At 44.5% G+C, this 22263-nt stretch overlaps 1 protein-coding gene across 1 annotated transcript in view; it reads left to right on the top strand.

The window, feature by feature from the left end:
* The first annotated feature begins 3100 nt into the window (after positions 1-3100).
* The window catches only part of LOC143733093 (transmembrane protease serine 9-like), a 41992-nt gene continuing 22829 nt past the window's right edge, over positions 3101-22263 (top strand). The window contains exons 1-6 of the mRNA XM_077224652.1: positions 3101-3319; positions 3461-3543; positions 4285-4308; positions 4383-4554; positions 4644-4918; positions 20194-20351. Coding sequence (XP_077080767.1) covers positions 3504-3543; positions 4285-4308; positions 4383-4554; positions 4644-4918; positions 20194-20351 — 669 coding nt within the window. The 5' untranslated portion in view covers positions 3101-3319; positions 3461-3503. The remainder of the gene's footprint in view (positions 3320-3460; positions 3544-4284; positions 4309-4382; positions 4555-4643; positions 4919-20193; positions 20352-22263) is intronic.

The following is a 22263-nucleotide window of genomic DNA, read 5'->3' as shown; positions in this document are numbered from 1 at the left end:
ATGAGATAACCTTAAATGGAATTAATTTAGTTATCGAACAATCTGTTCGTCCAGCAAACGGCCGTAAGATTAACTTATCAATTTTCAACAAAAATTATCTCTTTCTTATAATTCCAAAAAAAGCTATTTTCTGGCCATGAAAAATCACCTTCTTGTTATTATAAAATTTAGGTTACTGAAATAGTAACGAATTGTAAAGCTTTGTAGCAAAAGGGTCGAACACTTCATTGACTCTGTAAAAATGAGAACTTTAGACAATTAGCAATCAAGAATATAATGGTTTTAATAAAATGAAACTACGGATACAGAATTCTACATTTAAACCCGGGATACATGTATGTACAATAAACAGTAAAACTAACGAGACAAACGAATAACAACGGGAGTGAGAGAGAGAGAGATTGAGTGAGAGAGAGAGAGAGAGTGAAATATATATATATATATATATATAGAGAGAGAGAGAGAGAGAGAGCGAGAGAGAGAGAGATAGAGGATGAGAAAGTGAAACTAACGGTCAGGATGAGAGAGATCACCGGGGTGATCGCAGCATGGCAAAAATCACAGACAATAACCCTTAGAGAGGCAACAAGAAATCACATCAATCAAATCAAATCAAATCAATAACCTATACTTGCGTATATGGTTCTCTTTGTGTGAGCTGAAGAACGCAGAGTCGTATGCGTGTTTGTCCTTCGGCGCTATAGGCTTGTTCTCTCGTGTCTTCCGGGGCGAGCAGACTCGCGGGAAGTTTTAAAGGTTCACCGAACGTGAAGTTACCAAGGAAATAGTTCAGAGTTCATCTCCCTCGGGAGGGAGAGGCGAAGAATGAAAATAAAACTTAGTAAAGAAAGGAAAAGAAAAGAAACGCGGTGTAATGCTCCTTAAGGAGCCATGGGACCGGACACCTCTCACAGGGAAAGTGCTCTCTTTTTTTTTTTTTGAGAAACTCCTGTGTCAGTTTCTTATAGAGTGGAGGGGTTCACGCCTGCTTCGCGTATGTGAACCAATCATCTTAGAGCATCTCGAGCGGGAAAAGTTCTTCTTTGTCTTGTCAGGATAATTGATGATGCTATAAAATTGTGTCATTTCTAGCCAGAAAGATTGTACACACAGAACAATACATTTTACTGTAATATCCTATGTATGACTGGTTTAGTCAAAACAAGACGGTCAAACAGGTACCAAGAATGGCCGGAAAGAGTAGAAGAAACATAAAGTTACATTCATATGGAGAATTACACACATTTAATGTTCACTCACACGACTATAAAGCCATAATACCGGCTACCATGACCTAGGAAAGATCAAATTCATGTTTATACATTTCTTAAGTGGTTATACTTATAGAAAATATATAATTGCAGAGTCTATTCCTCTTTCTTTATCCGAATTCAAGTGGGAGCTGTGATTCCCTTGGAATTCCTTTTGGGGGTCATAAAGTTTTATGACCTAGCAAGAGGGAGAGTTTACAGAAGATGATACTGTTAGGTAATCTTTCTTTAGAAATACACTTAAGATTTGAAGTTACAGACCAGTCTCCAATTACATCTATAGAATAAGACAAAACTAATTAGATATGCATGCATACAGGAAGGTTAGATACAATTCTGTGTTATATACATTAAGGACATTCCTATCCTAAGTTGCACACAAAGGACGTTTGTGTGCGGGTATGTGTGGTGTGTGTGTGTGTATTCTTAGGGCATATTGTCCATCCGTGGTGTGCACCACGTGAGGGTTTCGAGAACAACGGGGACCTGTTTCTTGATTGCGCAATGCGTCATAAATGGAGTTAATCAATGACCGGCTGGCAGACATTGGGGCACCATTTCACATGATTCAAGGTTTGGTGAATTAAACATATATGTGTTCATATTTGTTCAGTAGTGAAAGGAAAACAGGATTCGGTCAGTCGCTACAGTAGCTAAACCGTTTAGGGCCTTATAGGTCAGTAGCAATACTTTGTATTTCATATACGGCACTTAATAGGTAACCAGTGTAGAGATGAAGACATTGGTGTTATATGATATATTTTCTTGACCTGGCAAGAACTCTAGCAGTTTTATGCAAATTATCACATAACAACTGTAAAAACAGTTCACAAGTTTACAAAGCAGCCGGGGCCGGAGGGACGAGGGAGCCAGGTGGAGCCAAAGGACCATGGGATCTGGTGGAGCCGACAGGTCGAGGGACCGAGGTGGAGTGATGGGATCAGCGGCTAGATGTGGAACCAGTGGATTCACTTGCCTGGGCGATGCTTGTAACATGAATATACGAGGTAAGTCCATACAACAGTGGCGTAAGTGGAGAAGTCATGCTGGATGGGACCAGCGGGGGCACAGGAGACTTCTGCTCCAAGCAGAGCAGTTAGACTGCCTGTAAGTCCATTTTTATTTTTACTCACTTTGAGGGTCCAGTATTCTGTCAGGGTGTGGAGTCTGTATTAAGTGCACTACTAAATGGACTATTATCTAGATTAATAAATGCTTCATAAGAAGTTTTCATTGTTAGTTCATGTCACCTAATGCAGTTAACTAATGTTAACAAATGGAACCTTATTGTAAAGTGTTCTGTATTTATATTGTACTTTATTGATTGGTTCAAATCAATTCAATTTCAGCTGTAAAGCAGCTCTATAGAGGATATAGTGTTATCATTCAGCCTAATTCAGTTCCATTTTTTTCTCATCCAACAGTGTGCATCTGTCAGGAAGCACACAAAGACGAAGATTCAAACAAAACAGTTTTTAGTCCAAATATATACTACAACAGGAGAACTCAAGGGAAGCAGACATAATGAACCTTAACATTGGCGAGAACAGACACCAACTGAAAGAAACAGGGAGTATAAATACTAGAACAAATGAGGGAGCTGATGAGATCATTAATAGGACACAGGTGAATGTAATGTCGAAATAGACTGGAGATGGAAAGTATTACATTCACACGCACTTTTTTGCTGCCAAAACACTGTTTACCTGTGCATATTCTGTTGTCTTGTAAAATACACTTGAGTTTTCTGCTGAGCAATTTGTTTTGGCAATTGTAAGTGCTCCTCCTCACTGTTGGTTTTTGAAACGGGACATTTGTTCCCCTTATTTAGTGTAAACTCTACCGAGTAGTCAAGTGGAGTGTTACAGCCTTTATGTGCTGTAATACTTCCTTATTATTCAGAGGACAGATACACAGAAACCTTTTGCATATTGTGTATATTTAAATTCTCATATCAGTGATGTACATAATGGTATTCTGAGATATATAGATGTCAGTAGTGAATAGAGGACAGATGTTGTCAGAAACAGCTATGAACATAAGGCAAGGTATGCAAGGGTTTTTCAGATATTATTTGACTTATTTTGATACAAAAAACTTTGATACAAAAAAGACTTTCATAGATGTATTGCTATGTATTCTATATAATGAGTCATGATTGTATATTTCTACATGCATTTTCTCCACAGCTCCACTCCATTTTTAGAGCCAACTGAAACTGCTTTTATTACAATGGAGTATCTGAAGTATCTGATGCTGATATTTCTCATCAGTAAGTTGTTCTTAGTTTTTGTCAATATTTATAACACGTCTGAAAGAATTTATTTATTATTTATACATTTTTGTAGAAATTAATGCAAAGAATGTATTATTTCCTACAATTGCAATACAACAACATGTGTTTAAAACAACTAACTCAGCACAAAGAAAATAACAATTATATATATATATATATATATATATATATATATATATATATATATTTATTTATATATTTATTTATTTGTTGTTTTTTTACATCTTTTTTATTCTTTTTTCCTACACATGACAGCCTAAAGTATCTAAACTTCTAAACAGATACACTGCAAGAAATTATTTTTAGAAGTTGTTAATAAAACTAAATTGTTTGTGAAATTGACAAACAAAAAAAATCTTAATGAGATTTTCAGGGTAGTAGCCTATAATAGGTCATCTGGTTGTATGTACAGTTCATGGATTGTCTTCAATTGGTATCACTTTATTTTAAGGGTTCTGGTGAATTTTAAGAGGGTGGTGGAGCCTTGCATTAAATTTTGCTGAATACATTTACTAGTTAACAACTCTGGATTCATAGGATGTGATTATCAGCTTATTCATGCCCAGTCAATTGGAGTATCACCAGTATCTAAAATACTGAAATGAGCAGAGATTCTGCAACAGCTAGATTCTGAACCATAAAGTGATTAATCTTGAACATACTCACACTGTGTTTGACTTTTATTTATTTAACTACTTCTGTCCTTTTACATTTTAGATGACACAAGAAAAGCTATAAAAGGTAACAATGTGTTTAAAGTATAAATAATATCTAAATTTTTTTGAATTATTTACAGTTCTTACTATTCCCTTCAGCACATGGTTGTGGGGTTTCCTCACTGAACACTCGTATTGTGGGAGGTGAGGATGCACCTCCGGGAAACTGGCCTTGGCAGGTCAGTCTTTACACCAATGGCTCTTACACCTGTGGAGGGTCCCTCATCAGCCACGAATGGGTGCTCACTGCGGCTCACTGCATTTACTTCTCGTAAGAACACAAAATAGATGTATAAATCAAATAATGTGTGATTTAATGTGTAAGTCCATTTGTTAGAGTGAACTGTTTTTCACATTCAGACCCTCAGACAGTTACTGGACTGTTTATCTGGGCAGACAAAGCCAAAACCTTTCAGTCTCTAACCCAAACGAGGTGAGTAGAGGAGTCCAATCCATCATTACACATCCAGACTATGACCCTTCACAGTCGACCAATGACATCGCCTTGCTGAGATTGAGTGAGCCAGTGAACTTTACCAGCTATATTAGCCCAATCTGCCTGGCTGCTAATGACAGTGTCTTTTACACTGGCACCACCTGCTGGTCCACTGGATGGGGAATAACCGGATTTGAAGGTAATGATCATCATCAAGTACTTGTTATTGTACAACATTTTATTGCAAACCTTACCAGTAGTTATAAATTGGTAAAGTGAGATACTTTTGCCAATTTAGTTTACTTAAACTTTTAATTAGGACGCACATACTGAAACCTGACATTATAACTTGATGTAAAGTCAAAGTCTCTTACCTGAGTCAAAAACCAAAAATTAAGAATTACTGTACTGGATGATTGGAAGAACAACGATGAACCTCTTCTGACCAAATGTCAGAACAAGTCCCTTGGCCAAACTGCAGACTTTCTTCAGGCAATACTGGCAAAATAAAACACAACAAATCTTACATAAATATTATAGTATCTACTTGTTAAATCAATTAAATCTAATTAAAATATTCATTACGTTTTATTAATCCATTAACATTTTGCTTTACCATGTTATTGTTACCTTCAAACTCATGTGTTGATTTAAAAATGTCTTGATCCTTTCCTTAATCATCTTAATGATTCTAAAGTAAATATAAATTATATAGAATTACTTTCAATATTTCTATATTGGAATTAATTCACATTATAAAAAATTGGGAAACACTTTATTTGACAGTGTCCTTGTTACACATGTCTGCTACTATAGTAATAAGTAAAAAAGATGCATAACTACATGCAACTGAGACGTATAGTAGATGACAAGGAAGTGCCCGAAAAGACGAAACGATCACAACTGGCTTTAATAATATAACTACTCGGTTACTCACGTAACCTCCGTTCCCTTTCGAACGGTCATTTCGTATTGCGTAGCTATACGCAGTGGGAGAAACTCCTTTTCCTCGATTTACTGAAGCCTTTATGTAAAGCGCATTTGCAGCTGCACAGCTAGAACATGAGCGTCTGGCTCGCTCATAGGCTGCGCTGTGGCAACTGCACATCCAATGGCGCGGGCGCCTCTGACGTGCGACCAATGAGATCACTCTGCGTCATACACGTCAGAGCCCGCCAAGGGGGCGTGACCTCAGTCTATAATAGTCCCCGAATTCGCCATTATAGCAGGTTTAATGACTGAAGCGACAACTTGCCATGTTACTATAGTGCGGCTGGCTACGCAATACTCGTTCCCTAACTCAGGGAACTGAGGTTACGTGAGTAACCGAGTAGTTCCCTTTCGAACGGTCACTTCGTATTGCGTAGCTATACGCAGTGGGGACGCCATGCAAAACGCCGCACTGAGTAACTGGCTGCCACTGCAACTCAGGACCCCTGAGCATACAGAACAAGCCATAACCGCATAATTATGTATAAATAGACCAGACACCGTCAGGTCTAAAATAGTCCACATCAGTTAGAAATAACCCAACATACTACACCAATGAACCCAGACACTGTTGGGGTTATTAGTATATGAACATATAACCAGTCAAGTGGGTTTATATATGAAATTATAACCGGCCAAAGCGGGTTTTATATATATGTAAATATAACCGGCAACAGCGGGTTTATGCATGAATACAACCGGCCAGCAGCGGGTTTTATATATATATATGTGAATGTGATAGTGCACAGTAATATATGACAAGACCAGCCACCGACGGGTCTGAATCATACCGAAAGCACCTTCGCCTGCAGGGAAGGCACTTCCCTATTATAGAAACTCATAAATGTGGAAGGCAAGGACCAGCCAGCCGCCTCACAAATATCACTAATGGGAATGCCAGATGACCAAGCCCATGACGAGGCATACCTCTGGTCGTATGGGCCTTGATACCTTTAGGGCAAACTTGACCCGCTGCGGTATAAGCCATAGAAATAGCATCCACTATCCATCTAGACAGTCTTTGCTTAGTGACTGGATCTACCACCAAAGCAGACAAAAAGCTGTTCTGATTGTCTAAAAGACGCAGAAAGCTCCCGATAGATTCTCAGCGCTCAGACAGGGCAGAGAAGATTAACCTCTCCATCCTCTGCAGAAGGAGGGAGGGCTGATAATGTCACTACCTGTGCTCTGAACAGTGTTGAGAGCACTTTAGGAACGTAACCATGTCTGGGCTTGAGGATGACTCTGGAGTCATCTGGACCCAACTCCAAACATGCAGGGCTCACAGAGAGCGCCTGCAGATCTCCCACTCGCTTGATAGATGCCAACGCCATAAGGAGAGCGGTCTTCAGCGAGAGGGTTTTTAGATCAACCGATTGGAGCGGTTTGAAAGGCGGACCTTTCAGAGCTCCCAGGACCGTGGAGAGGTCCCAAGGCGGCACAGACGGAGGTCTGGAGGGGTTCATTCTCCTCGCACCTTTCAGGAATCTTACGACCAGGTCGTTTCTTCCCAGTGACTGGCCAGCCGTCAGAATATGATGTGCTGCTATGGCTGCCACATACACTTTGAGCGTGGACGGGGAGCAACCCGCGTCCAGCAGCTCCTGTAAGAATGAGCGAACCACTGATATCACACATGACTCGGGGTCAGCCTGATTTTTCGAGCACCACCTTGAAAAACCTGACCATTTTGAAGCATACAGGCGCCGAGTCGACGGGGCCCTGGCTTCAGATATAGTGCTTAAAACCTTCTCAGGAAGGTCCTTGGGTACCCGTTGAGGGGCCAAACATGAAGGGCCCATAAATTGGGTCTCGGATGCCACAATGTCCCGTTCACCTGTGTGAGGAGGTCTTTCCTCAGTGGGACAGGCCATGGGAATGTGTCCGATAACTGAACCAGTTCCAGGAACCACGGTCTGGTTTTCCAGAGAGGGGCCACCAGAAGGACTGGGCACCCGCTCTCTCTGACCCGTTTGATGACTTGTGGAATCATCGAGACGGGGGGGAAAGGCATAAAAGGGACGGTTGGGCCAGACATGGGCCAGCGCATCCCTGTTCTTCGAGAAGAACAATTTGCAGTGGGTGTTGATTCTCAAGGCGAAAAGGTCGATTTCGGCCTCGCTAAACACCTTCCATATTAGACTGACCGTCTGTGGGTTCAGGGACCACTCGCCGAGGGGAGTGTTGTCCCATGAAAGCATATCCGCGCCCACATTCTGGACGCCCGGGATATGCGCTGCTCTCAGAGAGCTCAGGTTGGTTTGTGCCCATATAGAGGAGGTCTCTCGCCATCGCATGCAGGTTCCCTGACCTGATGCCCCCCTGGCGATTCATGTAGGCCACCACTGACGTATTGTCTGTGCGGTCTAAGACGTGGTGACCTCTGAGGTTCGACAGAAATGCCTTCAGGGCCAACCCAACTGCTTTCATCTCCAGACAGTTGATATGTAAGCTCTGCTCCGTGCTCGACCAGAGGCCGGATGCAGGCATGCCCTCGTGCAGCGCTCCCCAACCCAGGTTGGACGCATCTGTAAGAACCACTTTCCTCCTGGAAATTGTTCCCATTGTCACCCCCTCGTGGTGCCAGTTCTGAGCCCGCCAGGGAATCAGGGTTCTTAAACAACCGTGATTCACCATAACGCGCGAGCTGCCTGACTGCCATGCATGAGTTGGCACACAGCGTTTCAGCCAATGCTGCATCGGGCGCATGCGCAGTAATCCCATGCGGAGTACTGGCGATGCTGCTGCCATGAGACCAAGCAGTTTCTGAAATTTCTTCAGTGGCGCGCGCTCGCGCAATCTGAAAGTGCCTGCAAGCGCTCGCACCGAGAGCGCGCGCTCTGTGTGAGTCACGCTGTCATAGCTCTCGAGTCTAAACTTGTGCCCAGAAAGATCATGCTCTGGCTGGGGGTTAGTTTGCTTTTTGAAACATTGATTGTGAAACCCAGGCATTTTAGATGGCCGAGAATCAAATCCCTGTGAGCTAATAGCTCGATTCTCGACTGTGCTCGCACCAGCCAGTCTTCGAGATAATTTAACATGCGCACTCCCTGAAATCTCAGAGGAGAAAGTGCTGCATCCACACACTTCGTGAATGTACGGGGTGCCAACAATAGACCGATCGGCAGAACGGTGTATTGATAAGCCCGGCCCTCGAAGGCGAATCTCAAGAATGGCCTGTGACGAGAATTTATTTGAATGTGAAAGTATGCATCTTTCAGATCCATTGTGACAAACCAAACCCCCTGAGCGCACTTGCGCGAGGATATGTTTGATAGTTAACAATTTGAACGGCCGTCTCATGAGAGCTTTGTTCAAATGTCTCAAATCTAGAATGGGTCTGAGACCGCCGTCTTTTTTCGGAATCAGAAAATAGCGGCTGTAAAAACCCATATTTTTTAGCGCGGGGGGGACTAATTCTATCGCCCCTTTTGCTAATAGATTTTGTACTTCGGTGTGAAGCACGTGACCCACGTTGCTTCTCACCGAAGTCTCGAGAACCGCCTGAAATTTCGGGGGTCTGCGAGCGAATTGGAGCGAGTAACCTCGCTTTATAGTGTTTATGACCCAACTCGACACATCGGGGATAGCTTGCCAGGCTATAACCCGTGTGGCTAGGGCTTGACACACTGATTGGGACGGGCCGTCTAACATAGGGGGACCTGATGCCCTTATATTGTGATTTTTGCACACATTGATTGTTGGACTGACTGTACAAGCATTTGCGTGTGGGGAAGTCAGTGTTACAACAGGGGAGGGGCCGCCTAGTGAAGGGGGACCGTGAACCCATATATTGTGATTTGTGCACACATTGAATGTTGGACTGACTGCACAAGCATTTGCGTGTGGGGAAGTCAGTGTTAAAACAGGGGAGGGGCCGCCTAGTGAAGGGGGACAGTGAACCCATATATTGTGATTTGTGCACACATTGAATGTTGGACTGACTGCACAAGCATTTGCGTGTGGGGAAGTCAGTGTTACAACAGGGGAGGGGCCGCCTAGTGAAGGGGGACCGTGAACCCATGTGTTGTGCTCGTGTGCTTTATTTGGGTCGCCGTGAAAACGGCGTTTGTTTGCAAAGACGCGCTCACTGCTGAAGGCCTGTTTATAATAATAAAATCCCCAGCTGCCTGAACTGATCAGGGGGCTGTGGGAAGTTTTGCTGGCTTCTTTGAGGGTGGTCTCTTTGAGGGTGGTCCGGCAAGCGCGGGACACGCGCCCTCTCTTTCCTTTGCGTGCTAGGACGGCTTTGGCGGGAAGCGTTCGGCTAGCGTTGGGCATCAGCTGCAGGGCGGGGCTGAGAGGCCTGTTTCGCCGGCTGTGCTGGTCGCTGGGTCCGCCGAAGGAGACGAGGCCCGCCACGTGGGGGGGGGGGGGGGGGGGGATGGGCTGATCTCCCTCGAACGGGACCGGAGATGAGCTGGAGTGAGTGAAGCACGCGGGGACGTGGCCGGCGTGCATTCACAAACGTCCGTGCTCTCTGGATGCCGTTGGCTGCGGCGCCTCTTCTTCCTCGGCTGAAGTAGGGCCGGAGAAGGAAGCGCGGGTGACGCGGCGCCGCCGTCTCGAGAGAGAGCTAACGTTAGCCGAGTTCGCAGCACGGAGATAGGCATGCCGCACATCCGCCGACAGAGAGTGCATTCCCTGCGTGGTAGAGTCCCAGGCATGAAATGCAGCTCGCATGTTCGTAGGCCTCGCTTAACACGAGGCATATGGAACAACGCTGATACAGATATAAACACATAATAAACAGATATTGAAAAGGATATCGCCGGATAGCCACAGGAGAGACGGCGTCAGGAGAAACACGGTTGAGATGTGCAGTCTGCTGAACTAAAGCTCGCTCAGGCTGAAGGCTTGTTCGACGGCGAAGGCTCAATAAATGGTCAGAGACGTGAAGTTTGTCGCTGAAGGAGTAAAATCTGCTATAATGGCGAATTCGGGGACTATTATAGACTGAGGTCACGCCCCCTTGGCGGGCTCTGATGTGTATGACGCAGAGTGATCTCATTGGTCGCACGTCAGAGGCGCCCGCGCCATTGGATGTGCAGTTGCCGCACCGCAGCCTTTGAGCGAGCCAGACGCTCATATTCTAGCTGTGCAGCTGCAAATGCGCTTTACATAAAGGCTTCAGTAAATCGAGGAAAAGGAGTTTCCCCCACTGCGTATAGCTACGCAATACGAAGTGACCGTTCGAAAGGGAACTTGGGAACTAACAAAATAAACGTAGGAGTTTTAGCAAATTTTACCACACAAAGTAAAGACGACACCGTAGGACACGTGAGGCAGTGATCGTGACTGTCAGATGGAGACGGGAAACACCCGCATCCAGAAACACAGGTTGAATGACATCTTTACAAAGACATAATGTCACACCCGTGAAGAAACAAGCTCTTTAGTTTTGAGGCGCACAGGGTGTGATGTTCTAGTTTGGATGTTTGAAATGACCAGACGTAAGTTGAGTATTTAGTATACTTTACTGTGACGATATGTTCCCACAGGTATCATACATACAGCTGTCTACTGCTAGCTCACTAACTCTCTTCCAGACTAGTGGCAACATTCTAAACACAACATATGACGGCAGTCGTACCACAATACGTCATTGTTGTAAACATCATACTAATGTTGCAAACTGAACATTACAAAACTCTCTCTTTTTTTTTTCTTTCTTTTTTTTTTTAAACAACTTGACCCATAAACTTGGATATATGTATCTGATTTACTTGTTAACTGCCATAACAATATTACTTGTCATTAATAACTCAGCGGTGCAAAGTATAAGCATATAATTCAGGTCTGTGTTGAAACACTCACATTCGGGTAACTTATCAGTATACTTAGAATTAACAATATCAAATAGGATAACACTTCCAATTGTTGAAGTACATTCATATGTATTGTGCAAACAGTTTTAAAGACAGAACAGTACTTTAGAAACATTTAGATTAATCCATTGGACAGAACAGTCATCTGGAAACGTTTAAGTTAGTCTGTTGCTGGATTAAATGTGGACATTCTTTAAACAGGCTCATAGTCATTGAGGTAAGATGGGCGCTGGTGATTGACTCGAGAGGGATACCTCGGTGTAACAACAACAGTGTCCTCATTCTCCTCATCAGGATCTGTGAGCGCATCCTCTGTCTCTGAAATTATCTGTTTAAAGAAGCAAGAATTCCTTGTTATGGAATGGCCATCTCTGGTCGCTGTGATCATGGAGCCTTTGACCTCTGACACCGCTTATGGCTTGCTGTTGAATGGGGTAGTGAGTTTGTTGTGCTTGGGTTGTTGGACATCTGAGTTGGACTTCATCTTTGCTTTTGCAGTCGTGTCCCGCTCTCTGATGATGTGATCAGGGTTGTCTTCGCAGGTTGTGGTGATTAGCGGGATCTTTGTGTGGATCTTTCGCTGGAATAACAGTTCTGCAGGTGACGCTTCTGTGGTGCTGTGTGGTGTGGGACGGTACTCACAGAGAAACGCGTTGAGTCTCTGTTTCCATGGGGTGCTCTGTGTTTCTGCCAGACGGATTGCTTTTCCAAGTGTACGCATGAAGCGTTCTGCTGTTGCATTTGCTTGAGAACAGAGAGGTGTTATTTTCCGATGGTCAAAACCTAAATGGCCTGCGAACTTAGAAAACTGTTCGCTATTAAAAGGGGGCCGGTTGTCTGTTTTCAGGACTCTGGGAATTCCAAACATTGGGAACACTTTATCAAGGATTGGGATGACCGTGTTGGCTGAGACAGATCTCACAATTTCAACAACTGGGTAGCGGGAGTATTCATCTATGATGACTAATAGATACTCTCCCGTCGGAAGTGGGCCATAGAAATCTGCACTGATGTTATGCCAGGGGGCTTCTGGCAACTTGGACATTTTTAGAAGTTCTGACTGTGTAAAGGGTGTGTTGACTTGACATGGTAAACAGTTCTTAACGGTCAGTTCTGCTTTCTGGTCTATGTTAGGAAACCAGACCTTTGATCTGAGCAATGTCTTAGTCTTTACAATGCCCTGATGTCCTTCATGGGCTAGCTGTAGCACTCTGTGTTCGAGGGATGCAGGGATGACAATTCTTGTACCTCGCAGGATGATATCATCGGTTTGGGACACAGTGAGCTCCTCCTTAATCTGTCTGTACTTTTGTTTTTAGCATGTTGTGTGTCGCCTGTGATTCTGTGCTATGTGTTGTCTCTGATGTGGGTACTAACCTTTTGCAGGAGTAGGTCTTTTAGCGTTTCATCTTATATCTCATTGAGAGACATAGCTTTGGGTGTGGCATACTCAGCCACAAAGTTGACATACTCCTCTGCAACTTTCTCCGCTCTTGTGCTTTCACTTGTCTGCATTGAGATGGGGTGACGGGAGATGTAGTCAGCAGGGTTGTCTGCGCCTTTCCTGTATTCTACCTTGAAGTTGTAGGGCTGTAGTCTCAGTCCCCATCTCTCGATCCTTGCAGGCGGTTTTGAACGCGGGTTGTTCCATATGACCTCTAGGGGTTTGTGATCAGTGACCAGGATGAAAGGGTTGCCATACAGGTACAGGTGGAAGTGTTCACAACTCCACACAATGGCCAATGCTTCCTTTTCAGTTTGTGAGTAGCGTCTTTCAGAGAGCACGGCTGGCGTATGTGTGGCAAGGGGGGCGTGGTTTTGCTAAGTCTGTAACGAGAGAGGAGCCAGTGAGCTCCGCGGTGAGTAAGTAGGTCAAGTGCAGATGATGAACACCTGTGTCTGATTGCAGTGATTGGCATGGAGAGATGCATATAAGCCACTGGGAATGAGAGAGCGGGAGAGAGAGAAGGACTTGGGACTCGCACGCGACACTTTTACTGAGAGCTGACGGACTAAGAGCTGATTTTGATACTGAATACTGATACAGTGGAAAGAGTATTTTATGAACATAGCTGTAGCTGTGTCTACAGTGAAGGCGCGTGTAGCGCAACTTTTATTTATTTTTCGTTCATTTTTGAGTTAATAAAGTGTGAGTCCCAGTCAAGCCGACCCTGTCTTCTTCCTTCCACACACTGAACCTCATCACACTGGTGCCGAAACCCGGGAGGAAGAAGACTGCCACCGCCATGCAGACACCGGCAGGAACGCCATTTGCGGAGCTCATCCAAGCGCTCGGGGGTCTTCACAGGGAGCAACATCAGGCCCTGCTGGCCGTAAAGGAGGAGCAAGATCAACACTTCCAGCTGCTTCTCCGAGGCCAGCAAGAAGACCGCGAGCTGTTCCGGAGCTGGCTCGAATGGGAGATTCGGGCCATCCCCTCTCCAGCTACGACCTCGGCCCCGCCCCTACCTCTCCACAAAATGGGGCCCCAGGACGATCCAGAGGCTTTCCTGGACCTCTTTGAGAGGTCTGCCGAGGCCCGGGGATGGCCCCGCACGGACTGGCCCACGCGGCTCATCCCACTGCTGACAGGGGAGCCGCAGATAGCCACCCACCAACTGCCAGTCCAGAATCTCCTGGTCTACGAAGACCTGAGGCGTGCCATCCTTCAGCGGGTCAGCCGACCCCTGAACAATATCAGCAGCGGTTCAGGTCTCTGAGCCTGGAAGAGTCCGGCCGACCCTTCGTCATGGCGCAACAGCTCCGGGACTCCTGCCCCAGATGGCTGATGGCCGACGGAGGCGACGTAGAGGCTGTCATCAACAAGGTGGTACTGGAGCAGTTTGTGGCGAAGCTGCCCAAGGAAACCGCGCAGTGGGTCCAGTGCCACCGCCCGGCATCGCTGGACGAGGCCATCCAACTGGCGAAAGATCACATGGTGGCGTGCCCAGGGGTCGGCAAACCCCTACCATCTGTCTCTCTCCCTCTCTCTCTTTCTCATCCCCTTCTTTCCCCAAACCTCTCCCCCTTCCCAGGTCCCGTGGAGGTCTGACGCCCCGGCCGGCGCCAAGGTGGAGAACGGGGGCCCTGGCGGAGCCGGTCCCAGCGCACAGGGCCCCACCCCGGGGGGCTCCATCTTCTAGCCACCCCTCCTCGTTACCGGTGGCCCTGCTCTCTCCACGCCAATCCCTTGACCCGCTTCCTGCCACTGGGGTGGCGGGGAAGCCTGGGCCGGCCTGTTGGCGTTGCGGGGACCCAGGACACTTGATTGACCGGTGTCCAGAGATGGAAGTGGGGACACTGATCCGGGTCCCCGACGCACCACAGGCTGCCCCCGATCAAACTGGCCTGTACCAGATACCAGTGAGTATCAAGGGGGGTACGTATCAGGCTTTGGTGGATTCAGGCTGCAACCAAACCTCCATTCATCAAAGCTTGATTCAACCTGGGGCATTGGATAACAGCCGCATGGTTAAGATACGGTGTGTGCACGGGGTGGTGGAGAGTTATCCTATAATGCCTGTGGTAATCCAATTTAGGGGACAAAAATATAGTGTGGAGGTCGCAGTTAACCCGCACCTCCGGCATCCGCTAATTCTGGGGACCAATTGGCCTGATTTTAGCTAATTATTGGGAACTTTGTGTGTGGATGCCTCTTGGGTAAAGAAAAAGAAGGGAAAGACAGCGGTTGTTCAGGTGGGAGACGCTGAGCCGGGACCTCTGGATCCTGCTGCAGGGGAACGGAGCGTTCTGGAGAGAACTATCCTCACAGAGTGCAATGATTTTCCTCTGGAGCAGTCCCAGGATGAAACGCTGAAAAATGCTTTTGATCAGGTCCGCTCTATCGACGGCCAGTTACTCCACCCAGACCAACCGCTCTCTTATCCCTATTTTGCTATTTGAAAAGATAAGTTGTATCGGGTGACCCAAGATGCCCAGTCAAAAGAAGATACAACTCAGTTGTTAGTTCCTAAAAGCCGCCGGGAAATGCTGTTTTCATTAATCTCCCGGGTGGTAATCCCTAAAGAGATTCTCACCGATCAAGGCACGGCGTTTATGTCACGCACTATCCGCGAACTTTATGAATTATTGGGCATTAAATCGATTCGCACTAGCGTCTACCACCCACAGACAGACGGACTAGTGGAACGGTTTAATCGCACGTTGAAATCCATGATTCGAAAGTTCGTACACAAAGACGGCAAAAATTGGGATAAGTGGCTAGAACCCCTCATGTTCACCGTACGCGAGGTCCCCCAAGCCTCCACAGGGTTTTCCCCCTTCGAGCTTCTCTATGGGCGTCAGCCCCGAGGGGTGTTAGACGTCCTCAGAGAAACTTGGGAGGACGGACCATCCGCTAGTAAGAACAAAATTCAGTATGTCTTGGACCTGAGAACAAAACTCCACACTTTGGGGGGGCTATCAATGGAGAATTTGTTATAGGCTCAAGACTGACAGAGTCGGCTGTACAACAGGGGGGCTAGACTTCGTCAATTTGCACCGGGAGATAAAGTGCTTGTATTACTCCCTACCTCCAGCTCTAAATTGCTCGCGAAGTGGCAAGGGCCCTTTGAGGTCACACGGCGAGTGGGCGATCTCAACTATGAGGTAGTTCGGACAGATAGGGACGGGGCACATCAAATTTATCACCTCAACCTCCTCAAAAGGTGGGTTGAGGCAGAGTCAGTGATGCTGGTGATGGTGGTGAGCAGAGAGCAGGATCTCGGTCCAGAAGCGAACCAAAAGCAACAATCCCTCGCTCTGGCGCTTAGTGGGGACCACATCTCACCCTCCCAGCTCACTGACATTAAGAAATTGCAAGCTGATTTTGCAGATGTGTTCTCGCCCCTGCCTGGCCGAACGAACCTCATTCAGCACCACGTTGAAACAGAACCAGGCGTGGTTGTGCGCAGCCGCCCGTATCGTTTACCTGAACACAAGAAAAAAGTGGTACAGGACGAATTGGAAGCTATGCTGGATATGAGGGTAATAGAAGAGTCCAACAGTGACTGGGCGAGCCCGATAGTTTTAGTTCCCAAAACCGACGGCTCGATCCGTTTCTGTGTGGATTATAGAAAGGTGAACGCGGTGTCCAAATTTGATGCTTATCCAATGCCGAGGGTTGACGAATTGCTTGATCGGCTGGGTACTGCTCGCTTTTATTCGACACTGGACTTAACAAAGGGATATTGGCAGATCCCCTTTGTCACCCTTCCTTTCGGCTTGTTCGGGGCTCCTGCAACTTTTCAGCGTCTAATGGACAGGATTCTCCAGACGCATGCTGCATATGCCGCTGCCTACTTGGATGATATCATAATGTATCGTAACGACTGACAGCGTCATATGCAGCATTTGCGTGCTGTCCTGAAGACGCTGAGTAGGGCTGGGGTCACGGCCAACCCTTGAGGGTGTGCGGTTGGACGTGTGGAAGTAAGGTATCTGGGCTTCCACTTGGGTCACGGACAGGTGCGTCCCCAAATTGCTCTGGCCGACTTCCTCTCCAGGAGGGGGGGGGGGGGGGGGGGAGGCTGCAGGCTGGATGGCTCCCCGGCCTCAGTCGGGCGGTGGGGGAATGTGGCAAGGGGGGCATGGTTTTGCTAAGTCTGTAACGAGAGAGGAGCCAGTGAGCTCCGCGGTGAGTAAGTAGGTCAAGTGCAGATGATGAACACCTGTGTCTGATTGCAGTGATTGGCATGGAGAGACTGCATATAAGCCACTGGGAATGAGAGAGCGGGAGAGAGAGAAGGACTTGGGACTCGCACGCGACACTTTTACTGAGAGCTGATGGACTAAGAGCTGATTTTGATACTGAATACTGATACAGTGGAAAGAGTATTTTATGAACGTTGCTGTAGCTGTGTCTACGGTGAAGGCGCGTGTAGCGCAACTTTTATTTATTTTTCGTTCATTTTTGAGTTAATAAAGTGTGAGTCCCAGTCAAGCCGACCCTGTCTTCTTCCTTCCACACACTGAACCTCATCACAGTATGCTATCGTGTGCCTCTCTCCTTTTCGATTCTTTGGGTAGAGAATGGCGCCTAGACCGACTGGACTGGCATGCACCACAAGCTCTGTGTCTTTGGCTGGATCAAAGTATGACATTACCGTGTTGCTAGTCAGGGTGTCTTTGATCGTCTGTAGCGCTCTGGCGTGCTCAGGGTTCCAGTGCCACAGTGTGTCTTTCCTGGTCAGCTCACGTAGTGGTGCAGAGATGGAAGCAAAGTCCTTGATAAAACGAGCGCAGTAATTCGCCATGCCAAGCAGACTCCTGACTTCAATCGGGTCTTGTGGATCGCTAGCCTGTTGAATGGCAGCAACTTTTTTGGGGTCAGCTGAGATTCCACCAGCTGAGAAGATGAACCCAAAGAATTCGAGTTCAGCTTTGTTGAACTCACATTTCTTTCTGTTGAGTGTGAGCCCTATGTCTTTTAGTCTCTGGAACACAGCTCTGAGGCTGTCGTCATGGTCTTTCTGTGTTCTACCATACACAATGATGTCATCACTCAGATTTTTCACTCCTGTGATACCTTGCAGAGTCTGGCAGATCGCATTCTGGAACACCTTCGCCGCTGAAGATATCCCAAAATTCAGGTGCTTGTATCGTCTCAAACCAAGGTGTGTGGTGAATGTTGTGATGTACCTGCTGTCTGGGTGGAGTTCTAGCTGATGGTAACCGGCAGTCAAATCAAGCTTGGAGAAGACTGTAGCTCCATTCAACTCGTGGATTACATCGTCCATGGTGGGAGTGATGTGGCGTTCACGTCGAATGGCAGTGTTGGCCTGTCTCACGTCGACACAGATTCTAACCTTGTCCGGATCCTTCGGCTTGGGTGGCGTCACAATGGGGGAGACCCATGGCGTAGGGCGTATGATGGTTAACAGTTGATGGTTTTATAATCATCATGAAACAGACTGATTCACTGAGGTCTTTTAATCTAACAATTATGTTTTTTTTTTCACAAGAAAACCTTGTGTTACTGCAGCATGAGATCAAGCTGCTTTACGTGCAAAGTTTCATGCTGAGCGTTTCGTGATATACTGGCATAAAATCAACACTTGATCAATTAATACTAACACTTTCTATTCTATTGTACTCTCTCTCTCTCTCTCTCTCTCTCTCTCTCTCTCTATATATATATATATATATATATATATATATATATATATATACATTGGACATTCGCACATTTAGGGACCGTCTCTAAAGTTGCATACAACATTGGCATGTACGTTTCTAACTTCAATAGCAAACTTAAATTTATTTGAATAAATATCAAAAATCCAAAGGGTGCGCATTATGCCTGACACTACATGAACACTTTACAGTTGGTTTTATGACTGTAAGTAGTTCTATTCAAATGCTATTGAAGTTAGAAACGTGTATACCAAAGTCGTATAAACTTTAGAGACGGTCCCTAAATGTGCGAATGTCCAACATCAAGCCATCTTTATGCCAGTCTATCACTGGGAAAGGCTCAGCTGTGCGCGTTATTCTGAGTCCTTCTGCTTGCCAGTGAGTTTGGACTTTTACATCAATACTCCATTAAGCTACGTTAAGCGTTGTATGTCCAGCAGGGGAATCCTGAAGTATTGAGGGAAACCCTAATAGCCTGCATGCAGCACATCGCCACAATGTAAAGTTAAGGCAACTAAACAACCAAGAGAAATATATGTCAACCTCAAAAATGTAACATTGGATCTGTATATCCGCATCGGGGAATAACATTATGATCTCGTTCACGGTAGAGAAATATGCATGTAGGCTACACAGGAAAAGTAACCGTGAAGGCACCGAATTTAACATAAACAGACGTCATAATAATCACAAATAAACTTAAATTGCTGTAAATGAGTTTTATGAATGAATGACTTGCTCTAATTTTTCTGGTCTTCGTCAACAACAAGTGCTTGCACCCCCTGCTGGTGAGATCGACTAACAGCAGATGGAGGTTACGATCGGTAATCTGCTGCTTTTCCTGCAGTTCCTGGGCGTCAATGTTGAATCTACTGTCGAATTTGAACCACTGAATTTGTGGAAGCGAATTTGCAAAGCGAAATAAAATGAACCGAAAATTGCCTGTTGAATATTATAGGTTGTATTTTTAAACAGTTAGAATATTTTGGAAGTGAAATATGAAGGGTGAATATGGATTATTGAATTTTTAATAATGGAATTGTGTTTTAAATGTTTTTAATTGAAATATTCACAGCTTAAATATTCAACCATGTTGAATTTCAGCCCATAAAAATGCAAGCCCTCTAAAAATACAATGCATTAAAATGCAAGCATGGTTAATGCAATGCCTATTTTTTTTCAAGTAGTGCAATTCAACAGGCTTTTTATTTCAAAAACATTTGACATTATTTTACTTCCATACAAAGGTCACATTTTGTTAACAGAAATATAAAGTCATATAAAGTCATCTGAATTACATTTTGAGATTATTTTTCATGGAAGTTGTTTCCTGTTGTCAATGGAATTAAAAGTTCTTATATATTTTAATGGCAAGAATTATATTTAATTTAATTTAATTAAAATAACATTTATTTGAATCGTATTATTATTATTTTTAAATCTGTACTGTAAGTGTATTATACAATGATACATATTTTCACCAGAATGTCTTAAAAGCCTGTTTTCTTGATATGACAATTAGGTGCTGAGCCCAATTCTGGAACTCTGCAGGAAGTGCAGGTAAATGTGGTGGGGAATAAGGAGTGTGACTGCAGGTTTCAAGACGTTACATTTTGGGACATAACAATCACTCCGACAATGATCTGTGCTGGAGGAGAGACAGGCAAAGGAGCATGTTATGTAAGTTATAACAGTTCCCACAACATTGTTGAATTCTTGATTGTGATTTATTGTCAAACTTTCCAAGGTGTTTTCTTTAACATGCACTGCTACGAAGCAGATCCAGATGTGTGTGACCATATTGTTCCTTAATATCACTTGATATTGTCCCTGAAATCAGTGTCCTGTCCTGTCACAAACCTCTCCTGAGGTGCAGTTGTGTCTCGATGTCGATGTGCTGCCCACAAGCTATGGCTCTGACAAGAGTATGCTAGTCAGAATACTAAGGGGTGATTCTCTTATAGGCCTATGTCTCATTTAGGTATCAGGTTTGTCTTCAGATGTCTTCAATTTTACTTTAGGAGAAAATTGTTTTAAAAAATCAGTATTGTAAATACTGAAACTATAATTTAAATAGCATTATACATTTCAGAATATCAAGGGTTACTAGTTTAAATTTATCTTCAATGATAATGCATGTATATTTTGTTTGATTGAAATGGTGTGGGTGAGCAGTTGCTCATTATCATTTAAAGAGACATGCACCGAAACGGGTCGCTGTGAACAGAGCTGTTTTTCAGGAGGTAAAAAGGGTGTTGTTTTACACAACCATTGAGGAATTTTAACCAAAGTATGTTACAAACTTTACATGAAGACCCAAAAGAATCATACCAACTTGTGGAAAATGGGCATCCGATGACCCCTTTAAACTAAAGACTCTGGTGGTCTCATATTTGTCTCCTCTAAAGGTTCAGTAGAGATCTCAAACAGCATCACATACTGCTCAGATTTTTCTCCTTGGCTAGAGACTCTTGAGCTCTCATATTTTAGTCTCCTCTAAAGTTAGAGATTCTTTGCGAGATATTTAACCCTTTAAGGTACTACTCAACCATTTGGTAGACCACACTTTAAGTCACTATATTTTATTGAAAAATGCATCAAGCTTAACTCAACCTCAATGAGCCATCTCTACCGTTCGGTGTAGTTGTGCAATGCTAAAAAAATCCACTAGATGGCACCGTGTTTGTGAGCAGCATGCCATTTCAGTGTTCCTTCAAACAGCACATGACACAGCGAAAATTTGCTCTTCCTTTGATGACGCATATCGGCGGGAATTTTAAAGGTAAGACTATTTGGTTGACATATTATAGTTTCAGAGGAGTTGTTAAACAGAATTATGTATCTTAATTAAACAAAAATAAGTCTTGTAAAGGTCAAACATTTTTTTTAAAACATGCTCTACCAAACGGTTGAGTTGTCCTTTTATGGTAGTGTTGGTCATATTAGCTAATGTTGGTAAAATTAGCTATTTACAATGAACAAAAGGGTTAGTGTTGTTAAAATTATTAATTTTAATATTATTCAATTACATATTTGATGAAAAATATTTGATCAATATCATTTTTTCACAATTTCTGTAACGTTACTGTATTACAGATTATTATTTTATTATGAACAGACGTCTCAACCGTTTGGTAGAGGATTGTATCTAAAATACTGTAGGGTCTAATTTAAAAAAAAATTTGATTGTTGTTACTGTTATCATAATTGAATAAAAAATGCAAAGAAATAATTGTTCCTTTGCTTTTTTCATGGTGCGTACCTTAAAGGGTTAAAGTGTACCTAAAGTATAGAGGGAATGCGCGTGACGTCACCGTCAGCTGGAATGATTGAGGCCACGCCACACTGAGTGGCAAAAAGACTGAGCGACAGCATTGGTTTTCAGCGTGAATGCCGTGAAAAACACAAAAAACACATCTAAAACGGGAACGAGCTTTACGATTGACTGTACAACTACATTTGACAAGAAATCTGAGGTATATTTTTACAGACTGCCGAAAGCTACAGAACAGAGAAGCAAATAGATCGCTGCAATTCATAGAAACAACTGGACTCCAGGCAGCGAAAGGTGGATTTGCAGTTATAATTTTTG

Source organism: Siphateles boraxobius, unplaced genomic scaffold (genome assembly GCF_051911475.1).
Source record: "Siphateles boraxobius isolate OS27281-9 unplaced genomic scaffold, OSU_SipBor_1 90, whole genome shotgun sequence".
Lineage (NCBI taxonomy): Eukaryota > Metazoa > Chordata > Actinopteri > Cypriniformes > Leuciscidae > Siphateles > Siphateles boraxobius.
Note: the sequence above shows the minus strand (reverse complement) of the source record. Positions and strands in the feature narration are given on the sequence as shown.